Source organism: Antedon mediterranea, chromosome 2 (genome assembly GCF_964355755.1).
Source record: "Antedon mediterranea chromosome 2, ecAntMedi1.1, whole genome shotgun sequence".
Classification (NCBI taxonomy): Eukaryota; Metazoa; Echinodermata; class Crinoidea; order Comatulida; family Antedonidae; genus Antedon; species Antedon mediterranea.
This window is the reverse complement of record NC_092671.1, coordinates 40,384,717-40,404,193: the sequence shown is the minus strand read 5'-3', so window position 1 is coordinate 40,404,193 and position 19,477 is coordinate 40,384,717. Positions and strand designations below refer to the sequence as shown.

At 32.4% G+C, this 19,477-nt stretch overlaps 1 protein-coding gene across 2 annotated transcripts; it reads left to right on the top strand.

Annotated features, from left to right (window-relative positions):
- Positions 1–2,909: 2,909 nt before the first annotated feature.
- Positions 2,910–18,298, top strand: LOC140039934 (solute carrier family 28 member 3-like). Of its 2 annotated transcripts, none has more exons than XM_072085528.1 (11): positions 2,910–3,106; positions 11,587–11,772; positions 12,532–12,812; positions 13,449–13,590; positions 14,015–14,206; positions 14,565–14,726; positions 15,119–15,375; positions 15,909–16,077; positions 16,423–16,581; positions 16,837–17,017; positions 17,389–18,298. In XM_072085528.1, exons 1-11 carry the CDS (start codon positions 3,008–3,010, stop codon positions 17,484–17,486), a joined length of 1,926 nt encoding a protein of 641 aa, XP_071941629.1. In that variant the 5' UTR covers positions 2,910–3,007; the 3' UTR covers positions 17,487–18,298. The 2 variants fall into 2 exon arrangements, with proteins under 2 accessions (XP_071941629.1, XP_071941630.1); XM_072085529.1 differs by lacking the exon at positions 2,910–3,106 and adding an exon at positions 11,210–11,313.
- Positions 18,299–19,477: the final 1,179 nt, after the last annotated feature.

The following is a 19,477-nucleotide window of genomic DNA, read 5'->3' as shown; positions in this document are numbered from 1 at the left end:
ATGGTTAGAGAATCCAAATGTTGAAAAGAACAACAAAATATGTTTTTTAAGGCACTACTGTTTAGGGCACTTGATTGTATTTCAACCACAACTGAGCTAAGCTGTTCCGTATCACACACCCCTGGATGTACACGTTCAACACCTGGATAGCTTTTTACAACCCTGGGCTACATCCGATATCAAATTATAATTTTAAAAACTATTATTTAATAATAGTTGATACCATACATCTCAGTGTGTTAATTCAATAACAATTTAATGATAATGTTTAATAAAACAACTTGGGACTAATTAATGCAATTTCATAAACTATTTGTAATGTTGTTTAACTTCACCCAAGTGAACCAATATTGGCTGCTGAGAGTGTTATTTATCACAGCATCAACGTAATGGAATTATACTTCCAACTTTTTTTGGTGGGCAGCTCATAGATTTTCTCATGTGATTTGGTTAAATAAGAATACTACACTTAATAATTTGATTAGTATTTTAACTAACACATATCCTTGTGTATGATCCCACTACTTCTGGTCTAATCCCACCTCCTACTTTATGTCTGATTTCACAAACCGGCGTATCCCTGGTTATAGTCCCTGAAATTAACTTTTGGTCTGGATGTAGGCCTCTCTAGCCAGTTCAGATGAGTTTTTACAAGAAACGCCTACCAATCATTTTTTTGTTCCTGAATCAGGGTTTTCCCAGGTAAAGTCACAAATAAGTCTCACCCCTAAAGTTTGCTCAATTTCGTGTTCTAGGGGGTGGTATTATACCAGAGGATATACGCTATATCTGATCACCTTTTGTCAATGTATAATTTTGTTCTTGTAGACAAAGTTGAAAGTTGAAATTTAGATTCATATTACTTGTAAGTAACTACAAGCAGGTGTAGGAGTACGTACTTAGACTGGCCTGGGACACTCTTGTACCCTGCACATTGCAAAGTGAACCAGCATTAAGTGCAATGAATAGTACTAGTATATATTATATAACATAAGACAACATTCTCTAAGATCAACGTGAATCTTGATTTGCTGGAGGCAAGGTACCACTTGCATTGAACACATTAGTATCTAAATTTAATCATACCTGAAGGCATATAAACACTACTTTTAAGATGCATAACCTATTTTCATTACCCCATAAATTGATTATGTCAAAAAAGTTCACAAGATAAAATGGTAATGTTTGCACTCACCGTGAGTGATATGTTATTCAGCAACGTTGAAATACTGTGCTATTATTAATACACGTGTTTAGTACACCCATGTTTTCTTTAGTTCTCAATTGTAACAGTATGGTTTTTTTTGCAAAATTTGTCTCTGACACCCATACACAATTCCAGTATAGCTTTGTTTGAACTTCCATTAGCATAATATGATGTATATTGTATCTCCTAAATTCAGACATTTGTCCTTATTGGCCTTCCATACCTATCACCCTTGAAGTGATATTTACACCACATACATAGTACAGGTATATTTTCTATTACAGTTAGCTGTAGTTAAACTCTACATTGACACTGACTGACCATGAAATAATATACTGGTTCTATTTTGATTCAGGATTCAAGGAAACCAAATTAAAGAGTTGCGAATAATTATTGCAGTAAATACTAGTGTAATACACATTGTACAGATGGATGTACACACATTGTACAGATGGATGTAATTCATTTGAATGTTTGTTAATTATTTTTAGAACTATAAAAGCCGGCCAAGTTGGAATTTCCTAATTCAAACGATGGAGGAAATATGTATCCATATTTCCTTCATGTTCAAACAAAACCATAAATTCCAATGGAATTTCCAAACCGAATTCAAGTTTTTTTATGCTTTGGTTCCTTAATTCATTAAAAAAAAAAATCTATTTATGCACAGACTTTTTTCCTTACGTTGTTTTCACTTTGAATTTTAAAACTTGAACATCTGTTTGCCATTTTGAATTGAATTTCGAATCTAATACTAAGCTGGCTGCTTACTGGTTTGAATATTTTACACTAGAACGATTAACGATAAATATGCATTTTTATAAATGGTTATCCTAAAGCAGTTCTAGGATGAAACCTTTTTCGATTTTGTTTGTAAAGAATACAGAAATTTATTGGTCCAAAAGGAAATTCATTCAAAAAAAATTCGTTCAGAAAATGTATGTTTACTGTATACTATCATTAATTTTTATTGTTTGTATTATAGCATGATTTTACTGCAAGTAGTCTAATCCCACTTTAATATTAAATATCATTTATCATTATTATTTTTTTTAATTTATTCAATTTCTGCCATATACATAACAAAGAAGACAAAACAATTATAAAAGGAGGCACGGAAAGACCAAACAGGTGCTAGTTGGTCAACCCAGAACAGAGAAAAATAAATAAATTACGTTCTACAATAAAAGCATCGACATTATTATTTTGTATCTTAATATCTTCACCTCAATATTATTAATTCATAGGTGGATTCAGGGATTTTACAATCCTGGATCCTCCACTGATATTTGTAACTGTTGAAAATGGAAATAATCATTATTACCAAATAAAATTATGAATTTATAATTGATTCATATGGAATTTTGAAAATAATGATAAAGTACATTGTCATTGCAACAGCACAACAATAACATATGCCAGATCTGGGTTATTGTTTGGTATCTGTTTCACTTTCAGGTTTTGTTAATGTTGAATGAAAGACTCCCCAAGCATCAAATTTCGCGCGAAATTGTAATCCGTGATGCATTTCGCGGTTTTTGTGCATCTGCCAGCTTTGTTTTCTTAAAATTGGCGCTCTTTGTTTGGAGGTGTGTCCTTATACTGGTTTATGATTGGTTGGTTTCTGATTGCGCCTTTTTCATTCATAAAAAAAATCGCCGCCTGCCTCCTCCTACACAATAGACCCGCCGCCACAACACGACACACCAATACAACAGCAGCAGTGAAACTGCGATACAACAACACACGGCGTGGAGTTCGTATTTCTTTACATATTTCTCGTATTTACATCAGATAACGATGGATACATCTTACGTACAAGGTAGTCCAGATTCGGGAAATTTTTCAATTCACATCCATGATGGAAAATCTCCTCAGAAAAAGGCAGTTAGAGCTCTGGTGAGTGAGTCTATTTCTTTCCTCTAGCTAGGCTATGTGTGTGTGGTAAAACTAAGCTAGCCTAGGCCAAGCTTACATATGGTACAGTAGTTAGATGGCCTTTTGTCTCCTCCGGAGTGATTTTGTGGTTTTCGGCTAAGCACGTGGTTGTAACAGTCGTACTATTTTATGTTATTCGTTTGTCTTATTGTCATCACATTTTGGTGAATTTTGTAGTTATTTTATATAGCCTAGCTAGGCTAGGCCTACTATGTAAATATAATATAAGTTTATTCTAAAGTAAAGTTTGAAATACTCATTTAAATTTAACATGCCAAAAAAAGATGTTTTTCTACAGTACTGTAGTACCTCTCTACATTGTCATTTACTTTACAATAATTAAAGACACCTTCCCTACAATTTGTGACATTTATTTGTAAAAATAATACATATATATTACTTTAAAAACATTAAACCAGGTCATTCCTTGTCTTAAATGTACGTTTTATGGTAAATTATGGTAAAAAGTGAGAAACAATGCACTACCTAAGTAGCTCACGGCGACTGACCTCTCGTGGACGGTCTTTATAGGCCTAGCCTAACTATTAAATATAGTTTGTGATCTTAAAATAGATCTAAAAAACGTAGGGAAGGTGTCTTTAATATAAATAATAATTATCAATTTTTTTTTATGTATTTTATTCATCAGTTGAAAATTATTTGTTTTTATTTATTGTCATTTTGCATATAAAATATACATGATGTACTTGGTACTTGGTTTGTTTCCTCCTGAATCTTCCATGAGGGAAATTAACTAGGAGGTCTCAGTGAATTGGTGATAATACCATACAATGAATAGGACAAAAGTACAATAGGACAAAAGTACAATAGGACAAAAGTACAATAGGCCAGAAGTACAATAGGCCAGAGACTGGAACAAAGTACAATACAAAAAAATATGTTTAAAAAAAATGTTATACTAGGCCTATATTCACATTTCCTACCTACTTCACATCATCCGATACTACTGTATCAAGCAGTGATACTGTACGACCAGTTCTCGAATATGCCTGTGCTGTTTGGTCCCCGAGTTTATCCAAAGCACAATCTGACCAAATCGAACATGTCCAAAGAAGAGCGTGTAACACAATATGCCCTGATGGTACCTCGTATGCTGATACCCGCAGATACCTTAACATCATCACTCTATCTGAACGCCGCGAGAAGTTGTCAAGAAAATTCTTTGATAAAATGAAAAAAGAAGATGATAGATTACACTTAGGCTCTCTCTTACCTAAACCTCCCACACACAACCATCAGCTCCGACGCGTTAGATCGTTCACCCTCCCCAAAGTCAGGACACAACGCACAAAAAACTTCATTACTTTCCACGGAGTTTTCAATGATTGGTGAATGATCAGAAACTGAGTTATGATAAGCAAATTGTGAACTCCTTTTGGTTTGTGTTACTGGATGTACTATGATGGCCATTGAAAGACTGATTTGTGGAATATGATATATTTAGTAACTTGTTTGGTCTGTGTTATACTATGTTTTTTTTTATATATATATTTATTATTATATTTATGTCAACTTCATCACTGTTTACTTGATGCAATAAAGGAAATAAATAAATAAAATCATCTTGGAGAGTTGCATGACTGTAACTAATATAATTAACAGTGTGTAAATGGTGACTAAACCTATAATAAATTATTCTTATGTGGGTGGTGCATAACAATTTAGTAAAGCTCCTCTAAAAAATTAAAATCCTGGGCGTGAAACAAATTATTTGGCCCATGACTAAACAATTTGGAGCCATTTCAATATAAAAATGAATTGTCTGTGATATTTATATAATATGCATAAAACATCACATCACAGGCAATATATATCGTTTTGATTTAGCTTTTTGCTTATTTTATTTTGTATCTCCATTGAAATTCCCTGATACCCATAGCATTGTCATTATTTTCAGTAATTTGCCTTTGGATTTATATATATTATGTATACAGTACACACACTAAAATAAATACTTTACAGTCAGTATATTGAAAGCATGTGTGCACATCATTAAACAGTTGTCGTCACAAGCCTCCTTTTGTCCCATCTGTTGTTTGTGTGGGTGTGTCTCTCTATGATACCTGATTGGTTGGAATATAGCCAATTGGTTATTGAATTTTAATTAAATAATGCAGCATTTTTTTACTAAATAAATTACTTTGAATTGTTATATTTAGGTGGGTTAGATTTTTTTGCATACCTGTAGTGTTGATTTGGTACCTGGAACAGTTGCATACTGTATATTAACAGTTTTACAGTACTGCCATATAAATATATGCAATCACAACACACTGCAGTTACTGCAGTACGTTATTTGAGTGACATTAGATAGTCCTTCATTGTACAGTTGTCAAATGATGATTGTATACTTTGCGAAGATGGGACATTTCAATGCTGGCTCTTAGTTTCTAATACTGTAACATTCATACAGTATCCCTTGTCTCCCCCTCTTTGTATAGATTTATCATTCATACAGTATCCCTTGTCTCCCCCTCTTTGTATAGATTTAACATTAATACAGTATCCCTTGTCTCTCCCTCTTTGTATAGATTTAACATTCATACAGTATCCCTTGTCTCCCCCTCTTTGTATAGATTTAACATTCATACAGTATCCCTTGTCTCCCCCTCTTTATATAGATTTATTACTGTACTGTAATGTATACAATACAAGTGTGAAAAACTGTACAACAACTTTCACACTATTTACAACAAATAACTTCTATCAATACCAGGTACAGTGTAATTTCATGACCACTATATTTATTTCTTATACCTGCAATATTTGTTTATGTTAGAAGATAAAAATATTCTACAATTTTTTATAGTATTTTTTTTATATAATAAATATTGGTTGAATGTAGACTTAGTTAGATCAGTTAGTAACTTGGTTATTCCATGGTAACTGCTCATATAAATCTACAAAGATATATTAATTACATACTGTACATACAGTATACAGATATCATTACCTCAACTTCATCTTAAAAATGATGTCTTGTCATTTCATCTTAAATTTTAAAACCCCATCATACTAATTACCACCCCTAATATTAATTATTATCCTGTATTAAAATGCCTATTTATTGTAAGATGATGTAATCCATCTCCTTCTTTTGTTAACTGACCCATGAGGGATGAATAAAGATGATACTGATTCTTGTGTCTTGTGACTCATAGTCTTGTGTTGCATCATCCTCATCAGTTTCTGTGTAGTTATTGTCATACATATTGTTGCCATGGTAAGTAACCCATTGACAGGCCTCGTCTTTTGAAAATTATAGATTTGCTACAAATTGCACTCTTAGGTCGTGTTTATACAACACCCTAAATTTGAACACGGCTTTAATTTTTAGCGTGTTGTTCGGACCGAGGTCAACCCACCTTAACGTTTGCTGTTATACTAGAAATCACGATACCGTGTTATACCGGAAGTTTCATCAACACGCAGTGCATGCTAGGATAAAAGGTCAAATCGTTGATCGCTTGAATTGGCTGGGTTGTCAACAATCATCGTCGCCTCCGCGCTGTCCGATGTATTCGCGCGGTTTTTATCATTTTCATTATTGTATTCGTTCACGTTTGCATTGTTGTTTATTTTGTTCTCGGTTCATTTAAATTAATAAAAGTTATTTTAAGGGTTTCATTGTTTCATCTATACACTATGGAAGAAGATGCCATTTTTGCGATGTTATTTTTTATTCTGTTTGGAATGGGAAACGATAGAGGCCTACTACCACTACGAGTTGGCCCCACTATGCTACAGTAACTAGGCGTAAAGCTTGGTTCCCACTAGAACGTTACTAACGCAAGGACGTAAACGCAACGCAAGCGTTTTAACCAATGACAAGCGAAGTTATAGACAGTTAGCAATCACAAGCGAATAAAGCATCGATTGTGATTGGTGGTCAATTCACTTGCGTTGCGTTACGTCCTTGTGTTGCGTCGCTAGTGCGTGGGAACCACGCTTAAGACGTGGTAGGATGATGATTGCTGGCAGCGAAGCAGCAATAAATGGGCCCAATCTTGTTAGCAACGTCGCATGACATGATTGACATTACGACCTGTTTTAACGAGAAGTCAAAATATACCCTGAGGACACTTCCAACACGGTAACGGCGACCGGGAATCCACCAAATTTTAGGATTCAGCCAAGTAGCCTTTTTTGCAATTAAAATCTCATTACACGGAATCTCTTTGTTGTTATACAACACACTTCTCGTAGGCGTGTAAAATATGCGTGTAATAGCGTGTTGTATAAACGCGCCCTTAGGGGTGTTGTGCCACAGTAGTGACTTCACCGATTTTAGGGTTATGACCTCTTGACCTTTTCTGCCCATAAGGGACACATGTCCTAGACATAATTGTCCAGACAGCAGCATGATGTACAGCATTTAAACAGTTAGTTTCATATTTAATAATATGCATAACCTTTAATTTAATTTGTTGGTATTTTGTTGAGACTCATGAGTGTTAACTGTATCTGTAGAAATATTTATTTATTTTCCGTCACAGTCAACAGCGGGAAATCTGCAGCCACTAATAAATGGATTAAAAATATTTAAAACAGTACAAGATGTATTAAAACATAATAGAACCTGTAAATATTTCACATATATTTTTACAAAAAACATTGATAACTATCAAAAAAGGGTCAATAGAATTATCTTTTTCAACACAATTATTAAAAAGTAAACTGATACGAGAAATAAATCCATTTTTTGGTAACATTGACACATAAAAAATGAACAGATAAAAAATTACATTTATAATTACGAGTATACAGCAGTATATTGTGTATTATACATTGTATTTAAACAAGGCCATATAGATGGCTGCAGTCACGTGCTCATTAGTGTTTTCCGACTAACCTACCAACTGACCGAAATTACTGAACATGTTTAAAAATGTTGAAATGTTTAAAAACATTTATATTTTTTTAATTTACACGTGCGTAGCCTGTCACTTTTGACGTGCTCGTATAACGTAATTTCGAGTTGAAAAGTAAGTCAAGAAAACAGAAATCGGGCAAAAAGAGTGCGCAACAACATTTAACGCGCAGTGCGCACGCATGGCAATTTTGTAAACGCTTAAAATTGCCTGAAACGTACTCTTATTTCATCGAAAATAATTTTTTTAAATTTTAAGCGCGCGTACGCATGCGCTACGCACGTAATTGTATTGCCATATGATGATTTATGCCCTGAAATTTATGAGTACCAAATTTTATTTAATTGTGATTCATGGTTGTGAAGATATAATTACAAACGTGATTTCGTTAAATCGTGCGTAGACCGCATAATTTTTTATTGTGCACCGTGAAAACATAACCACATCGATTCCTGGCCATAAGGAATATACTGTGAAAAATTGACTTAGCTAGATTAAACTGATATCAAGATAAGGTCAGAAAGCGATAAAACGCATAGTGATAGTGATACCGGACCGACAGACAGACCGACCGACATAGTGAACTATAGAGTTGCGTCCACGCGACTAAAAAGAAATACATTTGTTTTGAATACAGTATTGTTTATATTTTGTGACTAATTAGTGATGTTGAGAAACAGCTGATATTTTTTGAACCCAATTGGCCCAGTGCCCTAATATCTGTTAAATTGTTTTGACTGTTTTCATTTCCTATAATAAATCAATCAAAATACACCTGTTAGAAAGACTATATAAAATCAATTAAATCTAGTTGACTTTGGTAAATGTATATTGGAGCAAATTGATTGATATATGACGTTGCAAAGAGTACAATAAGCATAAATTCTAAATAAATACCTATCCAACAAGAATATAGATCAACACTGTTGTCTATTGTAAAGTTGAAAAAAAAAAACAATTTAAAAATTTTCAAATTGAGCTAGTTTCTACATTTTTAGTTACACTTAGTTTAGTTAGGAATGGTGGAATACAGAAATGGTTAGAATATTTTTATTTAAAATTTTACCTCTACTTATATAATCCAGGATTTGATCATCTTTTATTTTATGAGCAATGGCTTTACTATAGATTAACTGTAACAATACCAGCATAAGATAATAGTTTAGAATTCTAGTCGTTGGAGTCCTTGCTTGATCTTGAAATTATAATGGAAATGATTCAATTTTTTAAAACAAACTCTGACCATTTATAAAGAAATACTTACAGGTATTTACTTTTTACAAAGTATATGCTGCTTCAAAGTTTGATTAAGGGGAAGGCATGAAAAACTGTTCCATTTCGTTATTTATTTGGTTCTTTTCAACATTTTAAATATTTTTCAATGAATTTGTAAGAGACCAAGGTCAAGTTGAATCACTACCATTGTACAATACTGTAGATACTCAATCCTCCTTATTTGCACATTTTTCATTTAATGAATTACTGTAGTGGGTATATACAGTAGTTCATGTAATGAATTACTGTAGTGGGTATATACAGTAGTTCATTTAATGAATTACTGTAGTGGGTATATATAGTATTTCATGTAATGCCAGAAGCCCAAGATTCAGATAAAAGCATAATCAAACTTGGCAGTTTTCAATGTATTCCTATAGATAATGGCACGTTTTATAAATACCTCATTGGTTCCAGCTTTTTCTATAGTACCTGTACATGTATCCGGAGCATAGTACATTTGCTACTGATACAGCAAAGCTCCAAGAGAGACTGCTTACAGCTTACTTGGAATTGTTTCATCCCCAGGCTACTGTAGAACTTGTTTGAACTTTATATCATTTTGATCAAGATATTCAATTAAACAATGTTTATTTTGGTTCCAAAATCTATATCGGGTAAAATAAGATAGTGATAAATTTAGGGAAAAAAAGGAAAATTCAAGAAACTTTTTATTTTAGGAGTTTAGGAAAAAGTGGATGATAATATTTTAGGAAATTATAGCCTAGAGGTTTAAATGTTACACATTTGATCATACCCAAACGTGCCTTTCTGGACTTAAGATACAATAATGTCATATCTACAGTAACCCATATACCTACATATTACATTCTTACAGACCTACATTATGGCATCTTTGAATAGGAGCACAAGTAACACTTTTATTTATCTACACATCAAATGTATTTATACAGTAGTACAATACTGTACAAAGTCAGTAATAATACTAGTGTCTTACTATGCACTATACAAAGTTATCTGAGTCAGTAATAATACTAGTGTCTTGCTATGGACTATACAAAGTTATCTGTTGTTACTATATCTGTTTACTCTTCATTTACCATTTTATGTGAACCAAAAGTTTTTTAACTTAAAAGTTAATTAAATGAAACTTTGATCATTTAAAAAATATTGTAACAGTGCTTTGGGCTTGAAACTGTAAACCAAAATTATTTTCATTAGATTAGAAATTAAATTATCAGCAAGTTACCTACTGTAATTTAGCTTCAGGCTCAATGCAGTCGTTGGAGAGAATGCCAGTAGATATTGATCGGTCCTTTTGGCCATCAGGTGTGGGTTGGTATCACCTTATTGAACCTAGGAGTGCTGATTTGATTTAAAATAAACAGTTTATCAAGTTAAAGCTTGGTTCCCACTAGGACGCAATGTACGTACATGCAGCTAAAAAAATTTGACTATATAAATCGCAAGAGACGGATCATCTGAACTTTGGCTTGCATTGTATTCTGAAACATAATTTCCCATAAATTAAAAATAATAATGCTCTTAAATGGAAATGATGTTAAAAACTCATTGTATTGTACTGTGAAATGATATTGATATAAATGCACAGTACCATTTCCATAACAATCTTTTTTAATAGCAAGCAAGATTTATACTTTAAGGTTTAATGTTTTTAGCTATTCTCAAAGGAATGGAAGTACTTTTTATGATTGTTTTGGATGTGTTCACCTGTTGCGAACTTTAAGTATTGTTTCTGACCTGAAGTTCACCAATAATAATTTATAGTTTCTTGCTAAAGGCATGTTGTATGTACCTGTAGAGATGGAATCTGCCCTCAAACCAATGTATTGATACTTACCTCTTGGGAATAATACTCCAAGTATATAAACTTAACTTGATTGGTTGTTGGTTTAGTTTGGTAGAAAACTTTGAAAGGACCGTATCACTCCGCTTTGGGTATATTTGTTGTACAACACTATTGTTTGTTGTCAGTTTTAGTTTTTCAAGATGAGTTATGAAGATCTTTCCAATAAACAGGTGACTTTTACGTCTTCAAAATCGTAGATTGATCTTAGTGTGATATTCATTGTGTTGAATGGTTCTTCTAGTTTTATTTTCATTATTGTACAGAAATTATAAATTCTGATCAAGATTTTTAGATTATTTTTAAGTACTAACGTATTGTTTTGATGCAATTTATTATGCAAAGTGTAGTGCAAATATTTGTAACAATAACGCGCTCCATCTTGATGCACAGCCTGTAAGTATTCTAGATATAATGTTTTATTGTACTCTTTTTCATTTTTACAGGAAAATACATACGAGATGGATGAACAAGGAGAGGTGTACAAATTTGATCAACCAAATGGAAATGGCAGTTTAAAGAAGGGGTACAATGGACCAACAGACGTCACTCCTCCAGAGGAAGTCCAACTAAAGAAAATGGAAGAAGGAGAAGTACAGACTGTACCACCTAAGTCATGTATTCCTTGGTCTGTAAGTATTCTCTCATTTATTACCAACTTCACCAATTTGCAGGCAAACATGTTTTGATTTCAAAGAGTTAAGGCCAATTTACACAGACAAGCGGAAAGCAGCATTGCTTGTCCCACATCGAATCTGTATCTACTGTATCCTGAGCGGAACTTGCCCGTCCGCTCTGCGTTGTGTGTAAATGGTCATAAGGGATTTTTAAACATAGATGCTATATTTGTATTACTGTTACCGCTCGTTTGTGTAAATTTGCCTGTATAGAACTAGAGAATTAATTTGTGATGAATATAACGACACATGTTGTGCATATAGATTACAGTCAATAGGTCAAGAGCAGACTCAGGACATCCTGGTACTGTCTGTTTATTATTAATAACACATGAAACATTGTTAATTTACCAAAGTTGAGTGCTATTTTAATAAGTTTACTATAGTTCTAGCCTTATTGCACTACCTAACTGTTAAGCTCTGTCTACACTATCAAACTAATCTGACAAAAAAAGTGTGTTGTGCCCATACATGATAGTGATATGCCCAAATATGATAGTGATATGACATCATCATCATGTCCATATAAGGGCACATCACATTTTTGTTGTCACAATGCAGTACACGCATTTAGACGCACAATCACTATACAAAATGCAGGTGATGACGTCATGGTTCGAATGAGTAGTTATTTATACATTTGATCATGTAATGTTCAATAAATATAAAAAAATCAATCTTTCAAAGTTTGAAAAATTATTTCCTGTCTTGCAGGCATTGGATGAGATATGTGAGGGGGCAAAGGAGGTTTATGGAGAACACCATGAGATCATAATGCGTGGGGTGAAGGTGTTGGTTGCGATTGGTTGGATTGTGTATCTTGTTTTCTCCTGGCTACATGATCCAGAAGGTGCTAGATTGTTAGTGTATCTTACTGTTTTAGTCATTGCAGCCGTTATCTATTGTTTTCTTCGAGATCATTATGGAGAAACAATATGCAAAGCAGTAAAACCGTTCACTGATTTAATCACACACAACTGGTATATCCTGAAATGGTTAGTGAATACATTACTTATACAATGTTTTTTATTATCAGTTTTAATTTTGTGTTAGATATTCTAGTGTAGCTTGGTGGTTAAAATGCTTGCCTTCCAATCCCAAGGTCCGGGGTTCAATCCTGACGTAGTGCAGGGTTGTAACTCACGACTCTTCCAACTCCACTCCCTAAGCCTCAAATGAGAATTAGTTTATAAGCATGATATAAAATAAATTAGTTTATCAACCCTGTAATTGGCGAGTAATACTCACTGTTGGATGTGTATGAGAAAAGAAAAACATTCTTGCATAAATGTTTGTTGGAGGTTACTGTGTTGAGATAGTCGAATAATGACCACTTTTGAACATAAACTGCCTTTTTATTGTCTATGTTTTGTATACAAACATGTCAAACTATATACAAAGTATTCCTACATCCTGTTTGTATGTTAAATGTCATTCCTCATTTATTTAGGTGTTTATATTCAATGTATGCTCATCAACGACTTTGTTTTTATTTTTTTTACAACAGTGTAACTTCTGCGTTGGCCCATGGTTTCCTCTTGGGCTATTTGCCAAATTTGTAATAAATAAAGTTAGATAAATAAGCTATAGTTTTATTAGATTTATTAAATCCAACCTTTTTTTTTTTACAGGCCATTTTTCCTCTGTCTCATTGTGTTGTTTGTTACCTACGTTGGCATGTCAACCAAGGACAACCCACAACATCTTGTTTCTGGACTAGGACCAATATGCATCATCCTCTTTTGTTTTGTCTTCTCAAAACATCCCAGACAAGTAAGTCATCTTCCTCTTTCTTAAAAACTTATTTAAAATACATTTATCTGTATAAGTAAAAGTTGACTAACAGTACATAGTTCTGGTAATCATTGTTTAATACACTTTTATTACACTGATTTGATACATGCCAGATGCTGTAAAGTCAGGAGAAGCAACAACGTTGCATTCTCATCATTTATAATTCGCTCCAGAGGGCGCTGTGCTTATTTCTTTAGTATTATAATATTAAATTGTAACCTTTAAAAATAAGATTGCCTTTTTTGACTTTTTTTTTGGTGCCTGTTTCTTTTTGTTTTCTTTTAAGATTTTTACCTTTTTGCTGCTGTCTCAATTCTTGCACTTTGCCATTTGGCCACAAGATGTAAATTGTTCAGTATTTTGGGAAATAAAGAGAACATATTATAAATCTTTTAATATTCAGGTAAATTGGAGACCAGTTGTGTGTGGCCTTACTATTCAGTTTCTACTTGGATTGTTTGTGTTGCGATCAACGGTTGGCTACGAATCCTTCAATTGGCTTGGAGGCCTTGTCAAGATTTTCTTAAGCTATTCTGATGCTGGTGCTAAGTTTGTCTTTGGTGACTCCTTTGTTAACCACTTTTTTGCTTTTAAGGTGAGGCATTCATTTTAAAAACATATTTAAAATGATTGATGATAAAAAAAGAACTCTCATGTATTGTTATTGCATAATGTATCTTATGAAAATAAAATTGAATTGAAATTTCAAATTGTAAATATTTATTTATATAAATTTATATAAACTTGAAAATACAAATTAATATTGCATTATTGAATGAAAGATTGACATTGTTATTGATTAATATTTCTATATTTATATTATCTACATAGTAATTTTCTATCTATAAATAATATAACTAGATGTCAATTATGTATGAATAAAATTGAATAAAATTCCCATGATGTCCTGCATACAGTGCAAACTTAACTAAAGTGTGCCCTCTATCTTTTAGTTGTTGCCAGTTGTTATATACTTCAGTAGTGTAATTTCCATTCTGTACTATCTTGGAGTGATGCAAGTTGTGATTGGTAAGATTGCTTGGGTGATGTCATCTACCATGAATACGTCTGCTTGTGAGTCATTGAATGCAGCTGGTAACATCTTTATTGGACAGGTAACGATTTATTTATTATTATTTATCATTTAATGATAAGGTACTTGGTAAGGAAACATACCAACTTAGTGCAGCAGAGGTCCTCTACTCTAAAGCTCTGTCTATACTATCAAACTTTATGTGACAAAAATGTAATGTGCCCATATATGGACATGATGATGTCGTATCACTACCATATTTGGGCACACTTTTTTTGTCAAACTAGTTCGATAGTGTAGACAAGGCTTTACAATTCATTCATTCTAGGTAGTATATTTCTACCTTAGAAAAAAATGTCCTAAATGATATTTATAACCATGAATTAAGAACGTTAAATTTAACTGATATGATATGAGTGCAATGTGGAAAGGTGTGCAGTGTAAATAATGAACTAATTTGTATTTTCTTTTCAGACGGAAGCGCCACTTTTAATCCAACCATTCTTAAACAAAATGACAAGGTCTGAGTTACATGCAGTGATGTCTTGTGGGTTTGCAACGATTGCTGGAACGGTTCTAGGAGCGTACATCGGATACGGTGTCAGCGCAACTCATTTAATCAGCGCATCTGTAATGGCCGCTCCTGCGGCTCTAGCTCTTTCTAAGCTTTTCTACCCAGAGGTCGATAAATCTGAAAGTTTAACTGTTGAGCAAGTCACTCTTCCAAAAGGGTAAACTTAATATTTATGTTTTGTTCATAAGTTTCACAGAGGTCCCTCCCATTTGGAAAGGTTAAATATCTGAAGAATTTACATTGAAACTAGAGAGGGCAGTATACAAATTTGAAAAAAAATATATATCCTAGGCAAACAATGTATCTGATGCATTGCAGTGTGATGAAAGGTTCGAAATGTGTTGGGGAAACACATTTTTCTGGCCTAAAGCTCTGTCTACACTACTACTACACAAAAAAAAATGTGATATGCCCATATATGGACTTGATAATGTTATATCACTACCATATTTTGGCACACCACACCTTTTTTTTTCAAATTAGTTTGATAGTGTAGACAGAGCTTAACAGTAAAGCTTAATAAATGTATACATATTCCATATCAAAGGTAATGAGAGAGATTTTCCCAAGGCGTGATGATGCCTCAACAGTTTTTGACGAGATAACAATTTAAACAAACAATTATATGCTGGTTTTGGGATGTGACATTGTTTATCAAACCTAATTTTATATGAATTTTTTATCTTTTAGTAAAGAAAGGAACATCATTGAAGCAGCATCGACTGGTGCATCAAATGCAGTTGGACTGGTCGCCAACATTGCTGTCAATCTTATTGCCTTCTTGGCCCTACTAGCATTCCTTAATGCTTTACTTGGTTATCTAGGAACAAGAGTAGGAATTGAAAACCTTACATTTGAAGTAAGTCTACAATTATGCTATTATTCTACTAGAGGATATATCATCTTTCAGATAAGATGTTAAGTTGTCGGTCATTTGAACATATATGGCAGATGTGTACTAACTGTTCAATTCAATTTTCAATTCAATTATTTTATTCCATCAAGCACTGTGGCTTGAAAATTGTCTTGCTTCTCATATATATAAAACATTAAAATATGATAAAATGGTTAAAATAGAAACAGTACGACACTAAGTGGTAAAATAAAAAAGAAACAAACATTACATAACAAGGTTAAAACATGGCAGATTAGTATATTAAAATATGCACTAAACATTTATCAAATTTATCATTTTCTCTTACAGATGATCTGCTCATATTTATTTATGCCTTTGGCATTTGTGATGGGCGTTGAATGGAAGGACTGTGGAATAGTCGCTGAGTTGATTGGAACTAAAACATTTGTTAATGAATTTATTGCATATGAACGTCTATCGTATTACATAGACAGCGGTTCTTTATCGGTATGATATTTATTTTAGATTTATTATAAATAGCAACAGGCTTTCAAAATTGAATATGCCATGTTAATGTCACAAATGGCTATTCACTTTGACAAAATATTGAATCGAGAAAAAGCAAATTGTTGCTGAAAAACAGTAATTTAAAGGGGAAAAATACCACCAATATTTGGTTAAATTGATAAATCATTGGTGTGTTTTTTTTATCTTGTATTCTATATTAATAAATAATATTAAAGTTATACAAATATTTTACAGGCACGCTCTCAAGTTATTGTTACTTATGCTTTGTGTGGCTTTGCCAATATTGGCTCAGTTGGGATTCAAATTGGAGGGTTGTCATCACTTGCCCCGGGAAAGAAGAGTGAACTTGCTTCAGTTGCTATCCGTGCCCTCATCACCGGTACTCTTACCTCCTTCATGACTGCTTCAGTTGCTGGTAAGAAAGTTTACTTTTTATTTATTTAAACCTAATTCTGTTTTGTCTTTTTTTAACATTTTTGAAAATGTGAAAAAAATGCAAATGTGCCAAAACATTCAGTAAACAAAGATAATTGTTATTTTAGTGTTACACACTCAAGCAGATTCAGTTGATACCACAGGCTGGACCAGCAGATCCTGCTGTGCATTTAAAGGAATTGAAAGCACTCGCCAAGCTTATAAATACTCTCATTAGCTAATCTCTGTCTACACTGTCAAACTTTATGTGACAAAAAAATTTTTTTATTTTTCATTTAAAGTAAAAAAGAATATCTAATATTATTAATTCTTGTCTGTTTTGATAATTATAAAGTTGATGTTTTCTTGTAGGTTTGTTATATGTGCCTGCTGTTGAGTCAGGACTCTTAGCTGATGCTGTAGCAAACTTAACAACAGCTTCCACAGAATACATGACAACAGTGCTGTAATTACTTTCATCAATAACAATGCATGCCTAGTAGAAAATGTAAGATAATTTTATGTGTGTAAGTTGTAAATAAGTTATGTGTGGGAGAATGGTAGGGTTCTTATGTGTGTATTTTTACTGTTTCAAGTAATAATAGATGCATATGTTACATGTTAATAATAGATGCATATGTTACATGTTAATAATAGATGCATATGTTACATGTTAATAATAGATGCATATAGCATTTCTTTTTAGTATAAACCCCTATAGTTCTATCCATGACTGATGGGGAAAATGTGCATGCATATTTTTAAATACTTCTTTACTTTAAGTATGCTGTGTTTTTTAACAAATATTCACATTCTTTAAAGTGATATTATAGAGGGTGCTTAAAATATATTTACTTTCTGACTTAATGAACTGTTAACACATACCACATTAAAGTGTTTTTGTTATTATAATGTACATTGTTTACTAAAAATGTTTATTAACCAACCAAAGAGTTAATACTACAACATGCGAAAAATGTTTTTATTATAATTATTATATCCCCATTTTCTTTTCATCATTCACAAGAACCAGGCAATATAAAATGGAAGGTTCTTGTTATATTCTTTGTGTTTCTTGTTATATTCTTTGTGTTTCTTGTTATATTCTTTGTGTTTCTTGTTATATTCTTTGTGTTTCTTGTTATATTCTTTGTGTTTCTTGTTATATTCTTTGTGTTGCTTGTTATATTCTTTGTGTTTCTTGTTATATTCTTTGTGTTTCTTGTTATATTCTTTGTGTTTCTTGTTATATTCTTTGTGTTTCTTGTTATATTCTTTGTGTTTCTTGTTATATTCTTTGTGTTTCTTGTTATATTCTTTGTGTTTCTTGTTATATTCTTTGTGTTTCTTGTTATATTCTTTGTGTTTCTTGTTATATTCTTTGTGTTTCTTGTTATATTCTTTGTGTTTCTTGTTATATTCTTTGTGTTTCTTGTTATATTCTTTGTGTTTCTTGTTATATTCTTTGTGTTTCTTGTTATATTCTTTGTGTTTCTTGTTATATTCTTTGTGTTTCTTGTTATATTCTTTGTGTTTCTTGTTATATTCTTTGTGTTTCTTGTTATATTCTTTGTGTTTCTTGTTATATTCTTTGTGTTTCTTGTTATATTCTTTGTGTTTGTTGGATATGTGTTTATTGTACTCAGTACAGCTGTATCTGTAATCCCACAACTTGTTAAAAAAAAACAAATTGTGAAAACTTGACAGGGTATACCGTGCTCCTTCCATGTCTTCCTTTACTGACTGTCAGTGCTTAAAATAACACTATATTCAGTGTAGCCGCACAAAATGTTAACAATGAGGTATTTATATCCTGTCAATATAATCTAAACATGAGGTTCTTCACACTAGATGTTAACATGAGGTTCTTCACACTAGATGTTAACATGAGGTTCTTCACACTAGATGTTAACATGAGGTTCTTCACACTAGATGTTAACATGAGGTTCTTCACACTAGATGTTTAAAACAAACATTTTAACTGAATTTTACTATCTATTTATGGTTCTATTTATTTTGAAATCAAACAAATTGTGTTTTAAAAAATAACAAAACAAATTAGTATATTGTATTTTTAAACTATTTATTTTTTGATGGTCAATGTCTTACCAATGGGAAGGTGCTACATTATAAGGACAATGTATTTATATACCTGAATACAGTACTAAGCAATTCATAAACTAACCTACTTATATGAAAGAATACATCATTCATTATGGTTAATACATCATTCATTATGGTGAATACATCATTCATTATGGTGAATACATCATTCATTATGGTGAATACATCATTCATTATGGTGAATACATCATTCATTATGGTTAAGAATACATCATTCATTATGGTTAAGTAACTCTACAGTCATATCCTACTGTATGAATTTAGATTTTTTTAAACACTATGGAACGCTAATAGTGCATTTTAATTGAAATCTACTGTAAATATACTGATAATTGTA